This window comes from Dendrobates tinctorius, unplaced genomic scaffold (genome assembly GCF_039654945.1).
Source record: "Dendrobates tinctorius isolate UK_male_01 unplaced genomic scaffold, ASM3965494v1 ptg000032l, whole genome shotgun sequence".
Lineage (NCBI taxonomy): Eukaryota > Metazoa > Chordata > Amphibia > Anura > Dendrobatidae > Dendrobates > Dendrobates tinctorius.
Window position 1 is genome coordinate 3,298,004 of NW_027361700.1, and position 24,497 is coordinate 3,322,500.

The window sequence follows — 24,497 nt, forward strand, 5'->3', positions numbered from 1 at the left end:
GGCAGGGATCTGGAGAAGTCACAAATTTAATTATAAAGCAGCAGTACAAAGAACATTCCACAAGAAATAAATATAAAAAGAAAGGATCTTGTAAATCCAGCGTCATAAAACGCATGTATAGTTTAAAAGGAAATCACTACTTTTGAAAGATATTGCAAACCCAGTTCTTGGCCCTGGGTAGCCTCTGCCCCTTCATGTGACTCCATAAACTGATGTCTGTTGTTGATCAGCATAATATACAGTGACTGTAAGATCCATCCTCTTCCACCTCAGCATTCAATGCACAAGTGCCAAACATTTCTATTCTGTTACTGCATGTACAGAAGGATTTAGGGAGAGACATTATTTCATCCTGGAAGACACCGGGCCATATACCAGAAAATCTGTATCGCCTTCCTCCCTTTCACATTGCCAGTACAAAAGACATTAAGGCAAACAAAGCCTCATAGGACGTGCTTATTCATCAAACCCCAAAATCATCAAATATGTAACATTACACGTTTTCCCTCTCAGGTACCACAAATGGATTTGGGATTCATCTTAACAGCCCACTGTCGATGCAAGGACATTGGAGAAGGAAATCTTTAGTATCAAAAGTGATCACTGTCCATTTTTGGCATTGAGGGGTTATAATTACCCATAATGCTTAGCTTGCCCAGCTGTAGTCTCTGCAACATTATAAATGTGAAGTCTGTTTCAGGGCAAACTTTGCAAGAGAAACAGATGTGAGATGTCTCAGTAGAGAGGACTCTTCAGCTGGTGTAAGACACTGCGCACAATGTCACGAAGGGTCTAGGGAGAAAAGAAATGGATTATAGTTTATCATACTACTATAAACAAAAAAATGCACCTGTCAGTAGGACAGATCTATAAATGAGATCAGTGTAGTTCTCCAATTCAGGGTTCCGTTCTCCAATTCAGGGTTCCCCCAACTCCAGTCCTGAGTATTGCTCAGGTGATAATTGCATCACCTATACAATACAAAAGGAAATCCTGAAAACATGATCTGTTGGTGGGCCTTGCTCTAATTAGTTCTGCTAGTGACTAATTGCATCCAAAAGTGCACAATATCCTTATCACGCACGTTCCTGTTGTCCTAGATGATGACCAATCTACAAAGAGCATTATCAGACAGCACAAGGTGTGGCTTGCGCCATATGTATTTGCTGCAGCAAGCACTGCCTCATGGTGGCTCCTAGCAGCAAAAATGCAAGCTGGGATTTGGTGCTCTCTCACTAAAAAAAAACAGCTACAATGCCTATAAGGGGCCATGTTCACACAGTGCATTCTACGGATCATATTGTGATCACAACCAGATTGACAATGGTTCTCTTCTTCACTTGAATTAAAAGTTTCATATCTGAATCTACAACTTTGAGTCAGGAGACCTACAGTCAGTCTGGGCATTATCAGTCCTGGCCAAAGAATAGTATTAACTTAGGCAGATATTAATAATTTGAGTTCTAAATCCATTTTGTGCAGCACACTGGAAAGCTTAAGAAAGGTTTTTCCAATAGCCGATGACCTCTTTGAAATGAGGAAAACATTGGCTTTTGCTTCATCAGGGTTACTATGTGTATTTTCCAGCCGAGCTGCACATGCATTGTAGAAGATATAATGTAGGCAATTGTACATCTGTCCACTTATTGGTATGGATGAGATTCACTAGCTCTTTACATACCTGCGGCTTACAGTGTTCCTCTATCCAGCTGAAGACACATGCCGACAACTCTTGAAAACTGTTCACGGAGATGGAGGCATTAAACGTCTGAAACAATGAGTCCATGATTCCTTGAAACACGCTAAACTTCACCTGATCTGGGACCTGGTCAGTCCCTTCATGAGGATTATTCTGATGAGCTTTAACAATTTGCTCATAATTCCTGTAAGTAGAAATACATCAACATAAAGTGTGCTCTTAAAGGATTAATTCTATCTTTACAATTAAACAAGAACATTTATAAAGTGTTGCAGAATGTTGGCACTATATAAATAAAATAATCAATATTGGAAGTGTTTAACTACAAGCAATTTACTATACACAAAATAAATATAGGGCAAACACTTTTAGTATTAAATTAGTGCACAAATCAAATGCACTTTGACCAATCAACAAACACGATGCATCAGCACACTACGAGAAAAATACATGAATTCCAATATTGCTGCAAAACATTATAGGTGCATAGTTAGCTTTTTTTATATCAAAGAGCAAAAAAGAATGATTTTTGATACTTACCTTAATCTCTTTCTTGGAGCCTTCATTGGGGGACACAGGTAACCATGGGTGTACGCTGCTTTCGCTAGGAGGCAGATACTATGCAAAAAAAAAAGACTTGGCTCCTCATCAGCAAAGTACACCCACAGACTGGCACAGAGTTTGTCAGTATTTGTGAAAAAGCAGTAGGAGGAGACACAAGAAGCATATACAGGCCCAATCGAGGCACAAAAACCCGGGGGGGGGGGGGGGGAGGGTGGGTCTTAAAAAAAAAAAAAAAAAAAGAAAATCCTTTATTGCCTCATTTGGGGGACACAGGTAACCATGGTTCGTCCTAAAGCAGTCCCAAGGGAGGGAACAGAAAAAAAATACATGGTTAAATCAGGTCGGGCTACGGTAGACCGTCCCTTGCAGCACCTTTCTACCTAGTCCGGCATCAGACGAAGCATTGGTATATTATGCACCTTACAAAATCTTGCAAATGTATGACCGTGGAGCAGCCTTGCAGATCTCGGCTGCAGAAGTCTGGTGGAGAACGGCCCAGGGGCCCCCATCGCACGTGGAGTGAGCCTTCACTCCCGGAGGGGTTGGTCTATCCTTGATATCATAAGCCTCCAGCATACCTGAGGGGATCAAATGGCAATAGCAGGCTTGGAGGCAGGTAGTCCCTCTTGGCGACGAACAAGGAATCCAAACAACTGAAGGATGCTGTTCTTGAGAGCTAGAAAATCGGTGCTTGATTAGGTGCAGTCTGTGGAGAACCCTTTCCATGAGACAGACAGACAGGAAGGGCAACTCACTGAAGAAAGGTCTTGACCTGGAGAAGAGAGGCCAATTTTCATTGAAACAGACTGGAGAGTGTGGAGACCTGACCCTTGAGGGTACAAAGAGACAAACTGGACTCTAGCCCCGATTGTAAGAATGGCTGGCTAGATAGAAGGGAAAAAGGTATGGGAGCTGTGCAGCTGTCTTCACACCAGCCTTCCCGGACAGATAAATGGGTGAAGACAAGGGTTTTCTCGCCCTGATCATGGTCTGTATTTTTATTCTTTATTATGCTTTGCTTATATAGCGCTATCATTTTTCGCAGGGCATTACATACATTACATACATTATGCCCCGATGGGGCTCAAGTCTGTATGACTTGAGGTGAGAAGCCTGCCTCGCTCATGACTGCAGCTTCAACTGCCATGCCATTAGAGAAATTGAAAATTCTGGTAGAAGAGGTGACCCGTAGAAAATAGGTCTAGTTGGTCTGTGAGTTTACAGGGTACATCTGCGAGTAATTGACTAACTACAAGGTAAGGAGTGGTTCAAAAAGAAGCACATTAAGGTCATGGAGTGGCCTAGCCAATCTCCAGACCTTAATCCCATAGAAAACTTATGGAGGCAGATGAAGCTCTGAGTTACCAAGTGACAGCCTCAAAATCGAAATGATTTCGATATCTGCAAAGAGGAGTGGACCAAAATTCCTCCTGACGTGCACAAACCTCATCATCAACTACAAAAAACGTCTGACTGCCGTGCTTGCCAACAAGAATTTTGCCATTAAGTCTTGTTTGCCAGAGGGATCAAATACTTATTTCTCACTGCAAAATGCAAATAAATTTATATAGGTTATACAATGTGAATTTCTAGATTTTATTTTTGATATTCTATCAATGTTAAAATTATAGACCGGATCCGTTTTTTTTGGTCTGAGCATGCTCAGTAGCTCTGCCCACAAGACATATATAAAAGCAAGACAGTGGGACCCACAGCCACACCCAACATGCCACCCAAGAAAGCAACCAAGCGCAGCAGGAGAAGGCAGGAGACCACTGCAGCACCATCAGCACCACCACCACCCCAAATGGAGCAGCAAATGGAACATGCTGAGGAGGGGAGGCCAGCAGCAGATGAGAGACGGTAATTATCAAATCCCCCATTCCTCCAAACTAGGGCTATTGAATATCAAGATATTCATTGGCCCTTTGTTTCTCTTTATTCAACAGCCGCCCAATAGATGCAGCAGCAGCAGCAGCAATGGCAGCAGCTGGAACACCACCCACAGGCATGGAGTGTGGCCACCAGGAAGACAGCACATCATCTTCTGGGAGCCCTCCCTCGCATCGTCAGCGTTTGACGGTAAGTTTTTATTTCCAAAATCCATCATCTCTGTAATATATGTCTATTCATTGCCTTTTATTTCAAAACAGGATTCACAAGATGAAGAGGAGCTCCCAGAAGAAGAAGGAAGGGGTGGACAGACACCTGGAGTGGGCTCACAATTGGTAAGTTTTTTGCATCAAACGCAGAAACACATCATCACACTACACACAACACATAGAAAACAATGTTCTGCAGACCACACACAGCAAACAAATGCCTACATCCAAAGACATAACATTTTTTGTTTTCTTCTCTAGTCTTCCCAATCTGGTGCTCGGCCAAGAGGTCCTCGCAGTGCCTCCCAGGGTCGTCGGCGACAGCAACGCGGCGGTCACCAGCGTGTAAGTATAAATATTTTTGCTTTTTTTTTTTGCACTTTTTATTTCATTTCTTTTGTGGAGGCTAATTGTTATTTTTGTCTTTTTCTTTAACAGCCTTCACAGCGTGCTCCCGACTCTGACGGTGAGGATGGAGGACTCGATGTGGACCACCTCATCGATCTCGTCAGAGAAAGGGAGCCGCTCTGGAATATGGCTGACCGCCGCCACGCTGACCTTATCGTTACCCGACGACTCTGGGAGGAAATCTGTTCGCTCCTTGTGGGCCGCTGGGAGGACCTCGATGTTCGGGCCCAGATTAAAGAGCGTAAGTATATACAGTACCGGTTGCTTGATGTAAACCAGTGTTTCCCGAACTCCAGTCCTCGTGGTCCCCACGGATCATGTGTTCAGGATTTCTATTTACTATGGAAATCCTGAAAACATGACCCCTGGGGACCATGAGGACTGGAGTTTGTGAAACACTGATGTTGTATACTAACCACTCCTTTCTCGTTTCAGGGAACAGAATTGTGAATCGGTGGCGGTCTGTGAGGGATCGTTTCAAGGAGTTCAATAAAGAGATGCGGGCCCCGAGTGGATCTGGAGGACGCAGGAGCAAGTACAAGTACGCACAAGCCCTGTCGTTCCTCCGGGAAACAATGGTCACTAGAAGGTAAATATTACACACCACATGTGAAAAAAAATGTTAGATGTAACTTTTTTTTTTCAGCCAGGGCCATACCATGTCAGTATTTTAATTGGTTTTTTTTCTCTTTATTCCACAGCACGGTGAGCAGCACTCGGGAGCCTGCACGATTGGACCCTTCTGAGGCGATCCCTGAGGAGACCGGCACCGAGGGACACTTCGACCGCCCCGGTACATCTGCACCTTCCCAGCCTTCCCACACATTCGACCCATCTGTCCCATCCACCAGCACAGGAGCATCGTGGCCGCCTACATTACATGAAGCTGCTGGTGAGGAGATCGCTTTCCCTTTACCCCACCCTTCTGCCCCTGCCACCTCTAGTACACCTGCGGATACTGGGCGGCAGCGGCAGAGGGGTCAGGAAAAGAGTTATGCGCCAGAGTTCTTGCATCTGAATGCATCTTTCCAGAACTGTCTAAAAGTCTTGTCAGAGCAAATCTCCGCAGGCTTTCAGCTGTCTTCAACTCCAGCATTCTGGAGGTGAAGACACTTCTGCAAACCATGCATTCAGAAGCAAGATCTTCGCCAAACCACACCTTTTTCAGGTCTGTTGTGGAGCGCATGGCAACACTATCTCCTACCCAGCAGATGCATGTAATGCATTCGTGCCACGGTGCTCTACAGCAGGTTACCTCCCAACCTCCACCTCCCACCACTGTAGTTCCTCCACCTGCACCCCCTCCAGCCACTTTCCATCCTCCCCCTCCTATTACATCTGCACCCCCTCCAGCCACTTTCCATCCTCCCCCTCCTATTACATACCAGCAACCTCACCAGTACCAGCAACCTTCCCAGTACCAGCAACCTCCCCAGTACCAGACATCTCCCCACTTCCAGCAACCTGCCCCGTACCAAACTCCTTCCCCGTACCAAACTCCTTCCCCATACAACTTTCCATCAACATCATCTGGTCCTACAGTCCCTGCCCAACCCTCCACTCCACCGCCCACCACCTCTTCTGCCTCCCACATGTCCACCCATTCTGTAGCTTTTTCCACACCATCACCTCTAACTGTTCCTTCCCCACCACGATCCCAGTCCTCTCTCCACACTCCCATTGTCGAAGTGTCCCGCAGCCCCTCCAGCAGTATTTCCACCCCACACTACACCGAGTTATAATGTTTTTTTTGTAATAAAAATGCCCATTTGGTTGGTTTCAAACCTTTATTAAAAAAGTTTTTTTAACTTTAAAAACAGTTTACACAAAAAAAAATATTTAAAATAAAAGTTAAATTATTGTTTACACTGGTTGTCTGTCATTTCTTTCTGCGGCGAAATATGTTTAAAAAAAAGGTTAAATACAGGGTATTTAAAAGGTAAAAAGGTATTCAAAACCAGGTATATAACTGTGGGTAAATTTTAGCTTTTTGCCACAGTTGTGTTCCTGGTTGTGTTTGAAGCAAAGTATTTCACCTGAAAAGTTGTGTTTATTGTTGGTGATTTCCTAACAATGTACACAGCTTTTGTTAAAAGGTGAAATACTTTGCATAAAACACAACCAGGTACACACCTGTGGCCTAAAGCTAAAAATAGTAAGACCATGACAAGATAGCCAACTTTGGTTGGCAAAGGTATATACTGTTGGTCCAGAAGGTACACAAGTTTGGTTAGGGCACAAATCTTTCACACTCTGTCATCCTGCCAGTGTACTCTGCCTTGAGGTGACAAAGTATAGTGCAAAATTGTCCCTCATACTGAAACCGTCACAGAACTTCTAGTGGTAATATTTCCAATGACAACATCCATCTTCGCCAGTAACTTGCTCTTCTCTCCAACCTGCACTTTCTCCTCTACAACCTGTCAAAGAAGGGCTGTAGGAACATGCTATATATAGTTTTCCAGTAGCCAATCCCGTTCGGAAGGCCACAAGGGTCAATTTTAAAAACCAGATCCGGCGTAATCCGTCGAAAAACGGATAGAAAAACGGATGAGACGGATCCGGTTTTGTCTGTCAAGAACAAGACGGATCCGGCAGAAAACCGGATCCGGCACATCAGGTTTTACAAAACATTTGCCGGATCCGGCATTCCGGCACGACGCCGGATCGCGCCTGACGCCGAAAACCTGATGTGTGAAAGTAGCCTAAGCTTCCCATTCATTTCTATGCATTTTGCACTTTTTGTGCATATTGATGCGTTTTTACCGCGAAAACGCATCGCGGTAAAAAACGCAGCATGCTCATTAATTTCGCAGATTTTTCCACGTTTCTGGCTAGTTCTATGCGTCTTGAAAACGCGCGGAAAAACGCATAAAAACCACGCGTTTTCTGCGCAAAAAACGCGCAGAAAAACCGCACGGTTTCTGGGAAGGGAGTCAGGTTTTTAAGCAGAAATGTTCTGCTACGTGTGCACTTAGCCTTAGACCTTTCCTTGATCTGCCATGCTGAGGGTGACGTATGGGTGCCAGGGCTTCGTTCTGAGAAAACGATCGGAGCACTACAGGCGGCTGAAATGTTGGGAAAATGTTCAAGGACCTGTATCGGACTGGGATACCTTGGTTAGGTCAGTTACTGATTGCAAAATAGCAACAGCACACTCTGTGGGAGAGTGTGTGCTCTCGCCCTAGGCGGAGGGGACTCGTGAAGCTTGCTTGGTGGAAGAGCTGCAATCTGGGCAGAAAGTGTAAGTTCTGACCTGTCGGCAAATTCTTTCTGTAGAGGGCACAGGTGTAGTGAATGATAGTGTGGGACTGACAGGCGCAAGACTCACTTGGTCTGTGCATATGTATTGCCAGAGAACAGAGGGACTGCTGAGAAGGGCTAAGCCTATGAGGGAAGAAAACATCCTCAACAGAGAGCCTACCCGTTCCTGGATGAAGAAGAGACTGGCCCAGCAGGTGGAATTGCAACAGGACATGGAACACCGCAAGAGGTGGAGACAGTGAAGGAGACAGAGCGGGTTCAGGCAAGGAGCGCTGAAAACCTACGCTGTGAAAGCAAGACAAGCTCTCCCATAGGATGGAAAGCATGAGCCCTCTTGCGCCGATGGGCTGGCGTGCACAAAGAGGTGGGAACATCAAAGAGACGCTCTCATAGTAAGGAAAGAAAGCGCAAGCGCTGACTGGCCAGCAGACGAGAAGGGGATGTGACTAAAGTATGTAGGCCTTAGAAAAAGCCGGAGACTAAATTTCTGGGTGCCAACTTTAGCGTGTCAGGATAAAACACACTGCAAAGAGGAGGAGTGTTGTGATATTATCTGTCCTAATACCTCCCCGCCGCCTGAAGAGGGACTGTGGAGAAAAAAAAGAAGCGTATCTGTCGGGACTACGTCCCAACTTGTTCTCCATGCAGAGGCCGACATCAGGAGCCCCCAGGTGAGGAGGGGTTCGCAAGTAAAAAGGTGTGCCCCTTCCCACACCATCATATTCCTACATGGTGCAGAAGACAGTATCGACCCTGAGAGGGCAGGGCCACAGAGGAGTGACCACCATCTTCCTCTAGGCCCGCTCCGAGGAGAGGGCTGGGGTGGGGAACAGGCAAGTACTGGCCACCACGAACCGCCCTGAGTCACGCTGAAGTGTCAGGCGGTAAAGTCCAGAGAGAGTACGATGTGGACGACACCACACTGTTCTCTTGGTCGCTATTTGGTAAAAACAGGGCGAGACGTTACAGTCAGTTACCCTAAAGAGTATAATCTGAAAAACAAAGGGAAGAGATTAATAACACACAAGAAGGTAACCCAAGGAGAAAAAGAACGGATCTGGGATCAGATCCGGGTCTGCCTCCTACTGACCCTAAGCTCACACTAACAAGCTTTGTGTCAGTGAGTGTACCCTGCTGAGGAGGAACCTCTCAATATGGATGGTCCCTAGCCACTAAATGACTTACAGCTCTATGTGCCAAAACAGCCTCATGTGAATGGGGAGTGAAAAGGAAACCAAGCATAGCTCTCAATTAAAACTTATGTGGGAAAGATGGGTGGATAAGGGTACCAAACCCTGCTGGGAGGGGGGGTGTCACACCTCCAGATATGTACTAGAGAAAAAGAAAAAAAATAGGCTTTTTTCCTTTTCACTGCTTATTCACATGAAGTTGTTATACACCATAGATAAGTAAGACATTTAGTGGCTAGGGACCATCCACATTAAAAGGTCACCTTAACATGGTTGCATGGCTTTTGTGCGCTTTGATCCAAAAACACTAAGAACCTTTACGTTTTTAATGTTTTGCAGCAATACTAGAGTTCATGTATTCATTAGTAGCAGTGTGCCGAAGGATTGTGTATGTATATACAAGCAATCGTTTATTCATTTTTTCAGCTGTTCTTGAGATACCACCATGGTTACTTACCGGTAGCCGGTTTTTCCGGAACCCATGACAGCACACCTGAGAGAGGGATCTGCCCCGCCAGGACAGGAACCTACTGAAATATAAGGGGCGGCACTTCTCCCCCGCTTCAGTTGGTTACAGAGCATTGAGAGGACTTCCCGGTTAGTTACATGATTATCCAACACCACATCACACAAATACACCCTCCTAACGTGCACACCCATACGGTGAAAAAAAGGGGGGGAATATACGGGTGCTGTCATGGGTTCCGGAAAAAACAGCTACCGGTAAGTAACCATGGTGGTTTTCCCTTCACCCATGACAGCACACCTGAGAGATTTTTGGAGACTTCGAAACACCTTAGAGAGGGACCGCCGCTTGCAGCACCCTTCTACCAAAGGTTAAGTCAGCAGAGGAGGATAGATTTAATCTATAGTGTCTAAAGAAGGTTGATGGTGCGGCCCTGCAAATTTGGTCTATTGATACCTCTGCCTTTTCAGCCCAGGAGGTTACCACGGCTCTAGTGGAATGAGCCTTGATGCCGTCAGGAATCGGAATGCCACTAGCTGAGTAGGCTACACTAATGGCCTCCCTAATCCATCTGGCGATGGTCCCTTTTGATACTCCGTAACCTTTCCTGGCACCCTGGAAGGCTACAAATAGGGATTGGGACCTCCTCCACTGGTTAATCACTGATATATATTCTAGCAGGGCCCTTTTTACATCCAATTTATGGAATTTCTCCACCCCTGGGTTTTTTTGATTCTCACAGAAGGAGGGGAGGGCAATCTCCTGGCTACGGTGGAAATCTGATACCACTATAGGTAGATAAGCGGGGTCTGTTTTTAGGACGACCCTGCCCTGGTACACCTGGGTATAAGGTGGATTCACTGAGAGGGCCTGCAAGTCACTTACTCTACGGGCCAATGTAAGGGCCACTAAAATAATGGTCTTTAGGGTAAGATATTTTACAGGCAGTTCTTTAATTGGTTCAAATGGCTCTTTCGTAAGGACTTCTAACACCAGGTTTAAATCCCACGGGGCTATTCTTGGTAATGGGATTGGTCTGGACCTATGGCAGGATTTAATGAATCTAGCTACCCATCTGTTTTCCGCTATGTTGCAGTTATATAATGCGCCCAGTGCGGACACCTGAACTTTAAGGGTATTTACAGCTAGTCCTAGCTGTAATCCTGCCTGTAAGAATTCCAAGATGGCCTTAATCGGGGGCTTTTGTTCTAATGGCTTCCCAAGGAACTGTAGAAACTTATTCCATGTTCTACCTTATATGTTAGTTGTTACTGGCTTCCTACTTTTCAACAGCGTAGCCACAAACCCCGGAGAAAAACCTCTATCCCTTAAAAGTGACCTTTCAAATTCCACGCCGTCAGATGGAATCCCTTGACTTGCATGTGGAATATTGGACCCTGAGCTAGCAGGCCTGGGATCTCTGGTAATACCCATGGATCCGAGAGGGACATCATTTGCAGCAGCGAGAACCAGGGTCTTTTCGGCCAGAACTGGGCTATTAAGATCACTCTGGCTTGATCTTCCCTTATTTTCCACACAACTGTTGGGATCAGAGCTACTAGAGGAAACGCGTAACCTAGTTTGAAATTCCACGTAATTTGCAATGCGTCCACCGCCCATGGCTTTTCTTTTGGGTTTAACGAACAAAACCTCTCTACCTGTCTGTTGCTTTTGTTGGCAAAGAGGTCTACTACCGGTTCTCCCCAAAGTTGTACTATCTTCTGAAACACTAACTGATTTAGGGTCCATTCTCCTTGCCTTAGTATATTGCGGCTCAGGAAGTCGGCTTCTACGTTTTCTACCTCTCTTATACGTAGTGCCATCAGGGAGAGTAGATATCGCTCTGCTCTGTGAAAAATCTCGTTGGTCGCGTTCCTTAAGGAGTGTGACCTTGTACCCCCCTGGTGAGTGATATACGCCACTGTCACTTTGTCGTCCGACATGATCCGAACATTGCAGCCTTTTAGACGGGGAATAAAGATTTTTAAGGCTTTGTTTACTTCCCGTAGTTCTCTTAAGTTGGAGGATGCGTTTTGCTCTTGAGGCCCCCAGGGTCCCTGGACCGCCTGTCCTCTTAGGTGCGCCCCCCACCCCGAGGAACTTGCATCTGTCAGAATTATGTCGGACACTGATCTGTGCCACAACATTCCTGACATCAGGTTTGTTCTGTCTAACCACCACCTGAGAGAGTTTTTGACCTTTAAGGAAAGCTCCAGCCTTCCTTCCAAACGCCCTCTTAGCGATTTCTGTGCTGATAGAATTTCTGCCTGAAGCTGACGGGTATGAAATTGTGCCCACCTGACCGCTGGGATACATGCTGTCAGGATGCCTAGCAAGGACATCGCGCCTCTCAGGGTCATGTGAGGTTGGTCTAGGGCCGCCAAAGTCATATTACTCACCTTTTCCATCTTGGCCTCTGGTAACAGACAAGTTTGTTGTTCTGAGTCCAGGATGAACCCTAGAAAAATCTGTCTCTTTAGGGGATGTAGTTTTGATTTTTTGATGTTTACCATCCACCAGAGTTTCTGTAGGGTATTTGTTACCCTTTCTATCTGCTCTGTGCAGTGGTGTTCTGAGTTGCCCACTATTAGGAAATCGTCCAAATAGGGTATTATAATTGTGTTGTGGATTCTGAGGAAGGCTGTCATCTCCCCTACGACTTTCGTAAACACTCTCGGGGCTATGGATATGCCGAATGGGAGGGCTCTGAATTGAAAATGACTGAGGACGCCCTGGATGTAGAGAGCTACTCTTAAGTATCTTTGATAACCTGGGTGCATCGGGATGTGATAGTAGGCATCCTTTAAATTGACTACAGCCATAAAACAATTGTGGTGTACTAGTTTTATGGCCAAAGCTACTGATTCCATTTTGAAGGTCTGATTTTCTATCCACTGATTGAGGCCTCTGAAGTTTATAATTGTTCTGAATGACTGGTCCGGTTTATTTTATCAGGAAGAGGGGTGAGTAGAAACCCGTTCTCCTGTCCGCTTGGGACTTCGGTCAGACCGCGTTTGTCTAGCAGACTTAAGATCTCTGACTCCAGGGCCAATTGTTCCTCTATCCCCTTCCTGACGGGGGTCACCACAAACGATGCTCTCGGCCGCTGAAAAAACAGGATTTTGAGGCCTTTTCTTATGATGTTTAAGATACAGGCATAGGAAGAGATACCTTTCCAGGCCTGGGAAAAAAAGCATCAGTCTCCCCCCTACCGGGATGTCTGCGTCATTGTGGGGATTTTTTTTTTTTTTTTGAGGATGAGGTGGCTCCTCCGAACATGAATCCAGACTCCTCCTTCCTTTTGTCCTCTCATCTTTTCCTATCCCCCGGAGGACAGCCCCTGTTGAATTTTCCTCTCCGAAAGGACGGCCTTCTCTGATCTCCTGGAAACCTGGGGAAGCCCTTCTTTCTATCACTTGCTTTTTCCAAGATGTCATCTAGATGTTTTCCAAATAAAAATTGACCATCACACGGAAGAGAGCACAACTTTGCTTTAGACTGTAGGTCTCCTGGACAACCTTTAAGCCATAATGCGCGCCTTGAGGCGTTTGATAACCCAACTGCTCTTGCCGTCAGTCTCATGGAATCGGCGGAAGTGTCGGCCAAAAAAGCTGCTGCTCCGTGTAGAAGATACACATCTGCCAAAATTTTTTCCCTCGAGACCTTTGAAACAAGTTTCTCTTCCAGCTGCTGTAACCAAATCATTAAGGAACGTGCTGTGCAGGTGCCGGCTATTGCCGGTGTTAGTCCTCCTGCTTCCCACGTATGTCTTAAGTAGGAATCCACTTTTTTATCTAGCGGGTCTCTAAGCACTCCTGAGTCTTCCAAGGGCAGGGCCAATTTTTTGACGACCTGGACACTGTTGCGTCATTCTTTCGGACTTTGTCCCATATCTCCGTGTCTTTATGTTCAAAGGGGTATCTCCTTTTAGAGGAGGAGGGAAGTGCTCCTGATCTTTCAGGCTTCTTCCATTCTCTTTCAATGAGTGCCTGGACTTTCTCATTGACTGGAAAGGTGCGTTTCTTTCCTGTAGACCCCCGAACATGACGTCTTCCAGAGACTTAGCAGTTTTTTCCTCCTGTAGGCCCATGGTTACCCTAATGGCTTTGAGGAGAGCATCCGTATCCTCTACCGGAAAACACGGCTTGCCACCCATGTCACTATCCGAGCCTAAGATACAGCCGAGGAGGAGTCTGAGGAAGAGCCAGGGGAGTCTTTCCTACTCTTTTTCATTAACAACACTTTAAGTGAGCCTTCCACCTCAGACCTGATGACCGATCTGAGGTTAGTTGCAAAGCTCGGCGCCTCCTCCGCCATGGTTCTCTGGATACAGCTGGCGCAAAGGTCCTTCTGCCAGTCTCTCGCTAGGGGGCTCCTACATATGGCACAATCCCTATTGTTTCATTTGCTCCCTGCTCTTTTTTTGTCTTTTTCCTAAGGAGATTAACACACAAGAATGACCCTATTAACAACATACTAACATTCACAGAGATCACTCACCATCCATAAAGTCGGGTATCGGACTCGGAGGCTGTGGTGGAGCACGTGACCTGTGCTCTCTGGACATCGAGGAGTCTCCTGACCTGTGGCTCGAGCGACTGCTGCTTTTGCCGCTTAAACGGCTGCCATGCTTGCGAGCGGAGGTTTGTGATGGGGCAGAAATGGTGGAGACGGTGATCGTTCCTGCTCCGACCCCATAGTTTACCTGGCCGCACTGACATCCTCCTTTAAATAGGTCCGGCCTGGTGAGCGTTTCCCCTCTTATTTCTTTCTCCCCTCCCCCTGTGACGGCCAGCCGAGCGCTATTCTTCTTTATGCGGCCGACGTCGCACCAGGCGCCATCTTGCCGTCGCCTCTGTGACGTCACCCGGTGCGCTCCCAGGATGTCCTGCGCCACTGACTTTAGTGGCCGTAAACCGCCCCCGGCTTTCCCGTCATGTCGTGAGAGAGAAGGTTCGGGGCCCGCGCGAGGGGAGGGAGGCACGGAGGAGCGCCCTCGGATCACAGAGGCCGCCTAGCTGCACAAACCCGGAGCCTGCAGGTGAACCCCGGGGACTGCGCTTCCAGGGGACCGACAGCCGGCGCTGCAGGTAAGCCGACCTGGGCTCTTCATCTATGACATGCACCGTCGCTGTGAGTCTGGGATTCCCTTCCTAGGACAGGAACCCAACTGAAGCGGGGGAGAGGTGCCGCCCCTTATATTTCAGTAGGTTCCTGTCCTGGCGGGGCGGATCCCTCTCTCAGGTGTGCTGTCATGGGTGAAGGGAAAATTAACATTTGCTTACACCAGGTTTCCTTTGAAACTGACCACTACTGGTACACAGCAGAACATGTGCAGTGCTTACAAGTTTTTTTGTACTCATCTTGAAAAGCACTGTTTTGAATCCGGCCAGAATAGCTGGAGCATGCCGTTACCGCCTAATCTATGCTAGCTTTAGCACAGTGTTTACGAGCTAGACAGCAGTGGTGATCAGTCTCCTAGGCAAGACGCTGTAAAAACAGGATTTTTGGGTTGCTTACCGTAAAATCTGTTTCTCGGAGCCTTCATTGGTGGACACAGAGACCATGGGTGTATGCTGCTGCCACTAGGAGGCTGACACTATGCACAAAAAAAGGTTAGCTCCTCCTCCGCAGTGTACACCCCACCGACCGGCAGGGAATTCCTCAGTGAGAAAGCAGTAGGAGAAGTAACAGAATAGATTGAAAACAGAACAAACAACTCAACTGTAACCAATCAAAGTAAGAACAGGAGTTGTAGAACATGGGAGGGTGCCGTGTCCCCCAATGAAGGCTCCGAGAAACAGATTTTACGGTAAGCAACCCAAAAATCCTGTTTTCTCGTTCGCCTTATTGGAGGACACAGAGACCATGGGACGTCCCAAAGCAGTCCCTGGGGTGGGAAACAAACTTCCATCAGGCCAGTGGACTCACCACCGCTCCCTGCAGAATCCTACCTAGGCTGGCGTCCACCGAAGCGTAGGTGTGGACCCTGTAGAAATTCACAAACGTGTGAACCGAAGACCAGGTTACAGCTTTGCAAAGCTGCAGCGCGGAGGCTCTGTGGCGTACCGCCCAGGAAGCACCCACTGCCCGGGTAGAGTGCGCTCTGATTCCCGGAGGGGCCACTCGATGCTTAACCCGGTAGGCCTCCAAAATTGCCGATCTGATCCAGCGAGCAATAGTAGCTTTGGAAGCCGGGCGACCTTTCCGCGCCCCATCTGGAATGACGAAAAGAGAGTCTGTCTTTCGCAAGGAAGACGTCCTAGACAGACAGACTCTCATCGCCCTGACCAGATCCAGCTTGTTCAGGGACCGCTCCCGAGGGTGAGATGGACTCGGACAGAAGGACGGCAGAACAATATCCTCATGGAGGTGAAAGGAGGACACCACCTTCGGAAGAAAAGAGGGCGGAGGCCGCAGAACTACCTTGTCCTGGTGAAGTACCAGGAAAGGAGAGCGGCAGGAAAGAGCCGCCAATTCCGACACGCGCCGGATGGAGGTGATGGCCACCAGAAAGGCTACCTTCCAGGAGAGAAGGGAAAGGGAGACTTCTCTGAGAGGTTCAAAGGGAGAACCTTGCAGAACCTCAAGAACCAGATTAAGATCCCATGGATCCACGGGCGCTCGATACGGAGGAGCCGTGTGAGCCACACCCTGAAGAAAGGTTTTGACCTGAGGGCGGGAGGCCAAAGTCTTCTGAAATAAAATGGACAGCGCCGAAACTTGACCCTTCAAGGAACTGAGAGCAAGCCCCGCATCCAGCCCTGCCTGAAGAAACGCCAGAACTGAATGGAGCGAAAAACACATAGGCGCGATGTTATTGGCCTCACACCAAGTGAAATAGGCCTTCCAAGTACGGTAGTAAATTTTGGAAGATGATGGCTTCCTGGCTCGGATCATGGTATGAATTACTCGACCGGAGAATCCTGCTCGTTTCAAAACCTCGGTCTCAACAGCCACGCCGTTAAATTGAGCGGCCAAGAATTGGGGTGGCAAATCGGACCTTGAGACAGCAGATCTGCCCTGTCTGGAAGCTTCCAGGGGGCGTCCGCGAGAAGGTTGACAATTTCCGCGAACCAAGACCTTCTGGGCCAATTCGGGGCGATGAGAATGACTGGGATTCCTTCTGCTTTGATCTTCTTCAACAGCTTGGGAAGAAGAGGCAGGGGAGGAAACAGGTAGGGGAGCTTGAACTGTGACCAAGGAATGGCCAGAGCGTCGGCGCCCACTGCGAGAGGATCTCGAGCTCTGGATACAAACTGTGGGACCTTCCTGTTGAGGCGAGAAGCTAGCAGATCTACGTCCGGGGTTCCCCAACGACTGCAGAGCTGAAGAAATACCTCCAGATGTAGGGACCACTCTCCTGCCGCGAGACCCTCGCGGCTGAGAAAGTCGGCGGCCCAGTTGTCTACGCCGGGAATGTGTACCGCGGAGATTGTCGGTACCGAAATCTCTGCCCACTGAAGGATCTTGGACACTTCTGCCAGGGCTGAGACACTCCGTGTCCCTCCTTGGCGGTTGACATATGCCACCGCTGTGGCATTGTCTGTCTGAATCCGGACAGGCAGGCCCCTGAGGAGCCTCTCCCAGTGGACGAGAGCCAGATGGATCGCTCGTATCTCTAGGACGTTGATCGGCAGAGCAGATTCTTGAGTCGACCAACGACCCTGAACAGTGTGATTGCGGAACACTGCACCCCAACCGAGGAGGCTGGCATCCGTTACAATCTGCCAGTGAACAGGAAGAAAAGACCGCCCCAAGAGGATGAGAGGAGACGTCAACCACCAGTTGAGTGACCGCTTGATCCGGCATGAAAGACGAACAGGGCGATCCAGGGACAGAGGCAACCTGTTCCACCTCGACAGAATGGCGTGTTGGAGAGGTCTGGCGTGAAATTGGGCAAAGGGAACTGCCTCTATCGCCGCCACCATCTTTCCCAGGACCCTCATAGCTGTTCAGAGGGACGGAAATCGTGTGGTCTTGCAGCGATCGTACAGCCTGCTGCAGTGAGAGAATCTTCTCTTGTGGGAGAAAGACCCGAACAGTAGGCCCATTAACACAAGACGTTGAGTAGGGACCAGACAGGACTTTTTCCTGTTGACGATCCACCCGAAATCGGAAAGAGTGTCCAGGACGATCGTCAAACGTAGGCGTGCCTGTTGGAAAGAGGAAGCTTTGATCAGAATATCGTCGAGGTACGGAAAAAGAACGAGACCTCTGATCCTCAACAAGGCCATCAACGCAGCCATGATCTTCGTGAAGACTCTGGGAGCGGTGGCGAGACCGAAGGGCAGCGCGACGAACTGGTAATGTTCCTGGCGAACCGCAAAACGCAGGAACTTCTGATGTCCGGAGAATATGGGAACATGTAGATAGGCATCTTGGATGTCTATTGAACACATGAATTCCTGCTCCTCCATGGAAACGATTACCGAACGAACCGACTCCATCCAGAAGTGGCGAAGACGGACTCTCTTGTTGAGCAGCTTGAGATCCAAGATGGGTCGGACCTCCCCGTCTTTTTTCGGCACGACAAACAGGTTTGAATAAAACCATGTAAACCGCTCCGATTCTGGCACGGGCACAATCACCCCGGAACTGAGGAGAGTGTCGATGGCCGTAAAGAACCCCGGGATCAAAGCTGGATCTTTTGGAGGACGTGATTCGAAGAAACGATCCCGTGGAAGAGAGACGAACTCTATCTTGTATCCTGACGATACAACCTCCCTGACCCAAGCGTCCTCTACTGAGGCCAGCCAGGCATCCTTGAAGAACAGGAGTCGACCTCCCAATTGGAAGGGACCCTGGGGAGTCCGAGGATAGTCATGCTGATGTGGGCCGTCCAGATCCGGATCTGGATGGTCTGCCCTGCGAAGAGTGGGAGCGCCAGGAGGGAGTGGGTCTGAAGGAAACCTTCTTCCTATCTTGGCGTGCCTGCGGTCTTTGTTGGTTGGAGGTCTCCGCCGTATTGAAACGGCGGTAAGCCCGAAAGGGTCGAAACTGAAGCCTCAGTGGGGGTCTGCGAGGCTTGGACTGAGGCAGGAGAGAACTCGTGCCACCGGTGGCGTCCTTAATAATTTGGTCCAATTGGGATCCACAGAGGCGCCCTCCCTGAAAAGGCGGATTAGTAAGAGACTTTTTAGAAGACAGGTCCGCCTGCCAGGCCTTGAGCCAAATTGTACGTCGGATTGCCACAACGTTACTTGACGCCTGAACTGCGCAGGATGCGGCATCCAAAGAAGCAGAAAGCAGATAATCCCCCGCATGGGAAATCTGATTGGCAAGATCGGCCAATCAATCTGGTTGTGCTTTCTCTAGGATGCCCTGACGAAGATCCTCTGCCCAAGTGGCTATGGCTTTTGCTGCCCAAGATGAAGCAAAAATTGGGCATACCGCCGTCGAAGCCGCTTCGAAGGCAGACTTTGCTAGGGATTCTATGATCCTATCATTAGAATCCTTTAGAGACGCCACGACTGAAAGCGGGAGAACCGTGTTATTAGAAAGCCTGGACACTGGCGGATCGACCGAGGGAGAGGCAGACCAGTTGTCCGTGAGCTCTTTAGCAAACGGGTACAGAACGCCGAGACGCTTCCCTCGTTGAAAGGGTCTGGTCGGATCCCCTCTTTCCCTGGTAAAAATCTTTCCAAACTCGGAATGTAAAGGGAATACCCTGGAGGGTGTTTCCTCCCGTCTGAACGAAACCTCCTGATCTGAGGATTTCGCAGGGGGGTCAGCAATGTCAAAGGTCTGATGGATCGCTGCAATGAGGTTCTGCACAGTAACCCTCATGTTCGCATCCTGGTCCGAATCCAGCTCTAAGATCCCCTCAGCTGACCTGTCCGAAAGCGCTTCACCTGACTCGGGAGAGGAGGCCCGGGAGGGAGGCTGCCGAGAAGGACTATGTGGTGACATGGGGCGAGGAGAGGATTCCGGCTGGGGATCCTGCCTGGGTCTTTTGCGACTAACGCTGGCCGACTCAGATGGAACCTCTTGAGGCCTGCTGGACCCTGTAGAGGTGTCCAGGGGCAATTTATCCAGGACGGCTACTAGGGACTGAGACACCCTGGTGAGGTCTGCCACTGACTGTGATAGAGATGAGGCCCAGCCAGGCATGGGGGGGTTCACTCTCGCCTGGGGCCCTAGATGGCTCCTGGGCGGCATCAGGTTGAATAGGATTGCTACAATCCAGGCAGAGGGAAGTGGACTGACCTGAGGGAAGTTTGCGATTGCAAGAAGAGCATGCAAAGAACTTGACGAGAGTGCAGGAGGGAGCCGCAGGGCGGTTACGGTCAGATTTGGAGTTAGACATAGTGAAACCTGAGGTAGTGCCGGAAGGTTGGGGGACAGGGTGCAGAGAAGGGTGTCAGCCTGCAGATGCAGAGCTACTCACGGTCCGGTGACCCGAGACGAAGGTATCCACCTCTCTGCAGCTGCAGGTCAGAGCGATATCCGGCTGACAGGCCCAGGGAGCGATATCCGGCTGACAGGGGCGTCCGGCTGTGCGGCTGCAAGATGGCGACCGCCTGAGAGGAATCAGGGAAAAACGCGCTCCCAGGGGAAGAAGGAGGGCGGGGCTAACCGCCTGCTGAAAACGGCACCGCCCCTGGCCAGGAACAGGCTGAGAAGAGCGGTGGGAGGGCCTGGAACGGGCGGGAGAGAAGCCCGCTTAGTAGAAAGGGGCGGGGGGCGTGGCCGCGATACAGGAGTAGGCCCGAACTGAAGCCGGGGCCTAAATTAATTGCGGCGGCCGCCTGTCAGCACAGGGGCGGCGCGGAGGAACCGCAACATGAGCGCTGCCGGGGAAAAGACCCCTGTCCGGGATAGGGACAGCGGCCGACCGCAAAAAAAAAAAAAAAGGGTGCCTGGAGGCGCGGGACGGCCACGGAGACCCGCAGTGCTATCATCTCTCCTGACCAAGTCCCGAGTGGGGATCTAATACTCACCCTGTCCCGGGCCCGAACTCCTGAAAATAAAGGTACCTTCTGTGAAGCTTGTCTGCGTCTCATCCAACTGACACGCTCTGGCAGGCGAGTGGGTGGGAGACGGACGACCAGGACTCTCAGAAAGGCCGACACGTATGCATGTTGACGTCCGCCCGGAAGGCTGCTGGTCCTGGTGCAGAGAGCTGCGAGGATACGGGGCGGCAGTACGCACCGTACTCGCAGCCTCTTCGTGGGACTACAGAGGTGACTATTCACCCTGTATCCCTCCGGCGAAACCTGAAAAGGAACGACGCACATCGAGGTAGATATGGGTCTAGTGAAAGACCCGTGTCCACCTCCTACTGACACTAAGCTAAACTGAGGAATTCCCTGCCGGTCGGTGGGGTGTACACTGCGGAGGAGGAGCTAACCTTTTTTTGTGCATAGTGTCAGCCTCCTAGTGGCAGCAGCATACACCCATGGTCTCTGTGTCCCCCAATAAGGCGAACGAGAAAGAAAGATTGTTAATATGTTATAGCACAGATGTGTGGTTAATTACAGTTCTGCCTCATATAGCAAAATAAAATGTAACTTAATATAGAATTTAAAATAACACACAATGGTGAACACCAAAACAAGATAAACTGCGGACGCACAGTAAAAAAACATGGATTTTTGTGAGTACTCACCGTAAAATCCTTTTCTCCGAGACGCTCATTGGGGGACACAGAGACTGTGGGTGTGTGCTACTGCCGTCTGGAGGCTGACACTAGGCATACAAAAAACAAGTTAGCTCCTCCTCCACCGCATACACCCTCGCCCCTATAGCAGGCGGAAACCAGTTTAGTGCAAAAGCAGTAGGAGGACATACAAAAATTAGCCTTAATGCAATAAATCATATGTCTGAAAAAAGGATCACCCTGTCTTAAACAAGAAAATATGTTAAATAATAAGTATGAGCCAACCGGCTATCAGGGTGGGTGCTGTGTCCCCCAATGAGCGTCTCGGAGAAAAGGATTTTACGGTGAGTACTCACAAAAATCCATGTTTCTCCTTCGTCTCATTGGGGGACACAGAGACTGTGGGACGTCCTAAAGCAGTCCCTGGGTGGGATAACACTCACCGATCCAAGCCGCATGCTTTCCTGTTTAAAGGTGTGCCACTGCTGCTTGGAGAATTTTTCTGCCCAGGCTCGCATCTGACAAAGCCTGAGTATGCACACTGTAATGTTTACAAAAAGTGTGCAGGCTGGCCCAGGTTGCTGCCTTGCATACCTGTTCTGCCGAAGCCTGGTGCCGAAGCGCCCACGAGGCGCCCACTGCCCGAGTAGAATGCGCCCTTACTCCAGCTGGAACTGGCGTGCCTCTAATACGGTAAGCCTCCTGAATGGTTAGGCGAATCCATCTGGCTATGGTTGACCGTGAGGCTGCGAGGCCCTTCCTGCGCCCTTCGGGGATCACAAACAACGAATCCGTCTGGCGGAAAGGTGCTGTCCTCGACACGTATCTCCTGAGAGCTCTTACCAGATCCAATGTGTGGAGCGCCTTTTCCACCCTGTGAACTGGCGCTGGACAGAAAGAAGGCAGCACAATGTCCTCATTAATATGGAACGAGGACACCACCTTTGGTAAAAAAGGTGGCGGAGGCCTAAGGACTACCTTGTCCTTAAAAAAGGTCAGGAAAGGGGCTCTACAAGATAACGCTCCCAACTCCGATACTCGCCTAATGGATGTTATGGCTACCAGGAACACAACCTTTCTGGATAGATATGCCAATGAAACATCCTGTAGTGGCTCAAACGGAGCCTCCTGTAGTACCGACAGGACCAGATTAAGATCCCAGGCCTCCAATGGTGCTCTGAAGGGAGGTACTAAATGAACGACCCCCTGCAGGAACGTTCTGACCTGCAAATTGGTAGCGATCTTTCGCTGAAACAGGACCGACAGGGCCGATATCTGTCTTCTAAGGGAACTTGGTGCCAAACCTGCGTCTAGGCCAGACTGAAGGAAAGCCAGTATGTTGGGCACAGAGAAGGACAATGGCGGAACCCCGTGTTCCCGACACCACTGGAAGAAAACCTTCCAAGTGTTATAATAGATCCTTGCCGAGGCTGGCTTTCGGGCCCTTACCATTGTCGCGACTACCTCGCGCCCAAACCCCGCCTGGGTCAGCACCCAAGATTCAATGGCCACGCCGTCAAACGCAGGGCCCCTAAGTTCGGGTGGCAGATCGGTCCCTGGGACAGTAACTCTGGTCGTTCCGGTAGCCGCCATGGTACGTCTGCGATGAGCTGTACCAGATCAGCGTACCATGCCCGTCGGGGCCAATCCGGGGCCAGCAGAATTGCTGGAACCCCCTCTGTCTTGACCTTCCTGATAACCCTGGGGAGAAGTGGCAGCGGCGGGAACAAGTATGGGAGCCGAAATTGGTTCCAGGGTATCACCAATGCGTCCGCTGCGATTGCTTGCGGATCCTGAGACCGGGCGACAAACACGCCCACTTTGGCGTTCTTCCTGGAGGCCATCAAGTCCACGTCTGGTGTTCCCCAGCGCTGGCAAATCTGCTGGAACACCTCGGAATGTAGCGACCACTCCCCGGCCGTGATGTCCTGGCGGCTTAGGAAATCCGCTGCCCAATTCTCGACGCCTGGAATGTGAACCGCTGAGATCATCGAGTGGGTCCTCTCGGCCCAGCGGAGCACATGTCCCACCTCGCGCATGGTTGCCCTGCTGCGTGTGCCCCCCTGGTGATTCACGTACGCCACTGCCGTGGCGTTGTCCGACTGAATCCGAATCGGGTATCCTGCTAGCACGTGTTGGAACTGCTGCAAGGCCAACCGTATTGCTCGAATCTCCAACAGATTGATAGGGAGACGAGCTTCCTGAGGCGACCACTGCCCCTGTGCCGTGTGGTGGCAGATGATTGCTCCACAACCTGAGAGACTCGCATCGGTCGTGATCACTAACCAATGATCCGGAGGAAAGAGCTTTCCCTGCAGAAGCGACCGATCGCGTGTCCACCATCGAAGGGTCTGTCGGACCTGAGAGGACAACCTGCACGGGTGATCTAGTGAGAACGGGCTCCTGTCCCAAGCCGCTAACAAGGCAGGGGCGGAGATGAAACTGAGCAAACGGGATTGCTTCCATCGCTGCCCAGGACCCCCATCCCGAATCGGATAGTATGGAGGCCTGGCTGTTGAAGTCTTCGAGCTCCCTGTCGGAGTGCCCGAGCCTTGTCCTGAGGGAGAATTACCAATCCCTGGGAGGTATCGAATATCATCCCTAGGAAAACAATCCTCTGGGCCGGCGTGAGGAATGATTTCTTCCTGTTGATCATCCATCCTAGACGAGACAAGGTATCCAGTGTGATGGTGACACTCTCCTCGCACGCTGGACGGGACGGGCCCTTTACCAGAAGGTCGTCCAGGTATGGCAACACCACAATGCCCCGGGAGTGAAGAGTGGCCATGGCGACCGCCATCACCTTCGTGAATATTCTGGGGGCCGTGGCCAAACCGAAAGGCAGCGCCACAAACTGGAAGTGCCGTCCCTCGACCGCAAACCGTAGGAATCTCTGATGCGGGGGAAAAATAGGGATGTGTAAATATGCATCCTGATCATCGATTGAGGCCAGGTATTCTCCCTTCTCCATGGAGGATATAACTGACCGGAGGGACTCCATGCGAAAATGCCTGACCCTGATGAACCTGTTTAGTAGCTTTAGGTCCAGAACCGGCCTTACCGCTCCATCCTTTTTGGGCACTGCGAACAGGTTGGAATAAAACCCTTGGGTTCTTTCGCTCCTTGGCACCGGAACGATGACCCCTTTGTGCTGCAGCACTTCGATGGCCCCCCCGTAATGCCTCTGCCCGAGACCTTGACT

At 49.7% G+C, this 24,497-nt stretch overlaps 1 protein-coding gene across 5 annotated transcripts in view; it reads right to left on the reverse strand.

Moving 5' to 3' along the window:
• Positions 1 to 8: 8 nt before the first annotated feature.
• The window catches only part of MLX (MAX dimerization protein MLX), a 57,445-nt gene continuing 32,956 nt past the window's right edge, over positions 9 to 24,497 (reverse strand). Inside the window, exons 7-8 of one of the 5 annotated variants that reach the window (XM_073572318.1) lie at positions 1,682 to 1,883; positions 9 to 792 (exon numbers count right to left, since the gene is read on the reverse strand). In XM_073572318.1, coding sequence (XP_073428419.1) covers positions 736 to 792; positions 1,682 to 1,883 — 259 coding nt within the window. In that variant the 3' untranslated portion in view covers positions 9 to 735. Of the gene's footprint in view, positions 793 to 1,681; positions 1,884 to 2,476; positions 3,036 to 24,497 lie in introns of those variants that run through there. The other 4 variants (XM_073572319.1, XM_073572322.1, XM_073572321.1 and 1 more) reach the window with 4 other exon arrangements.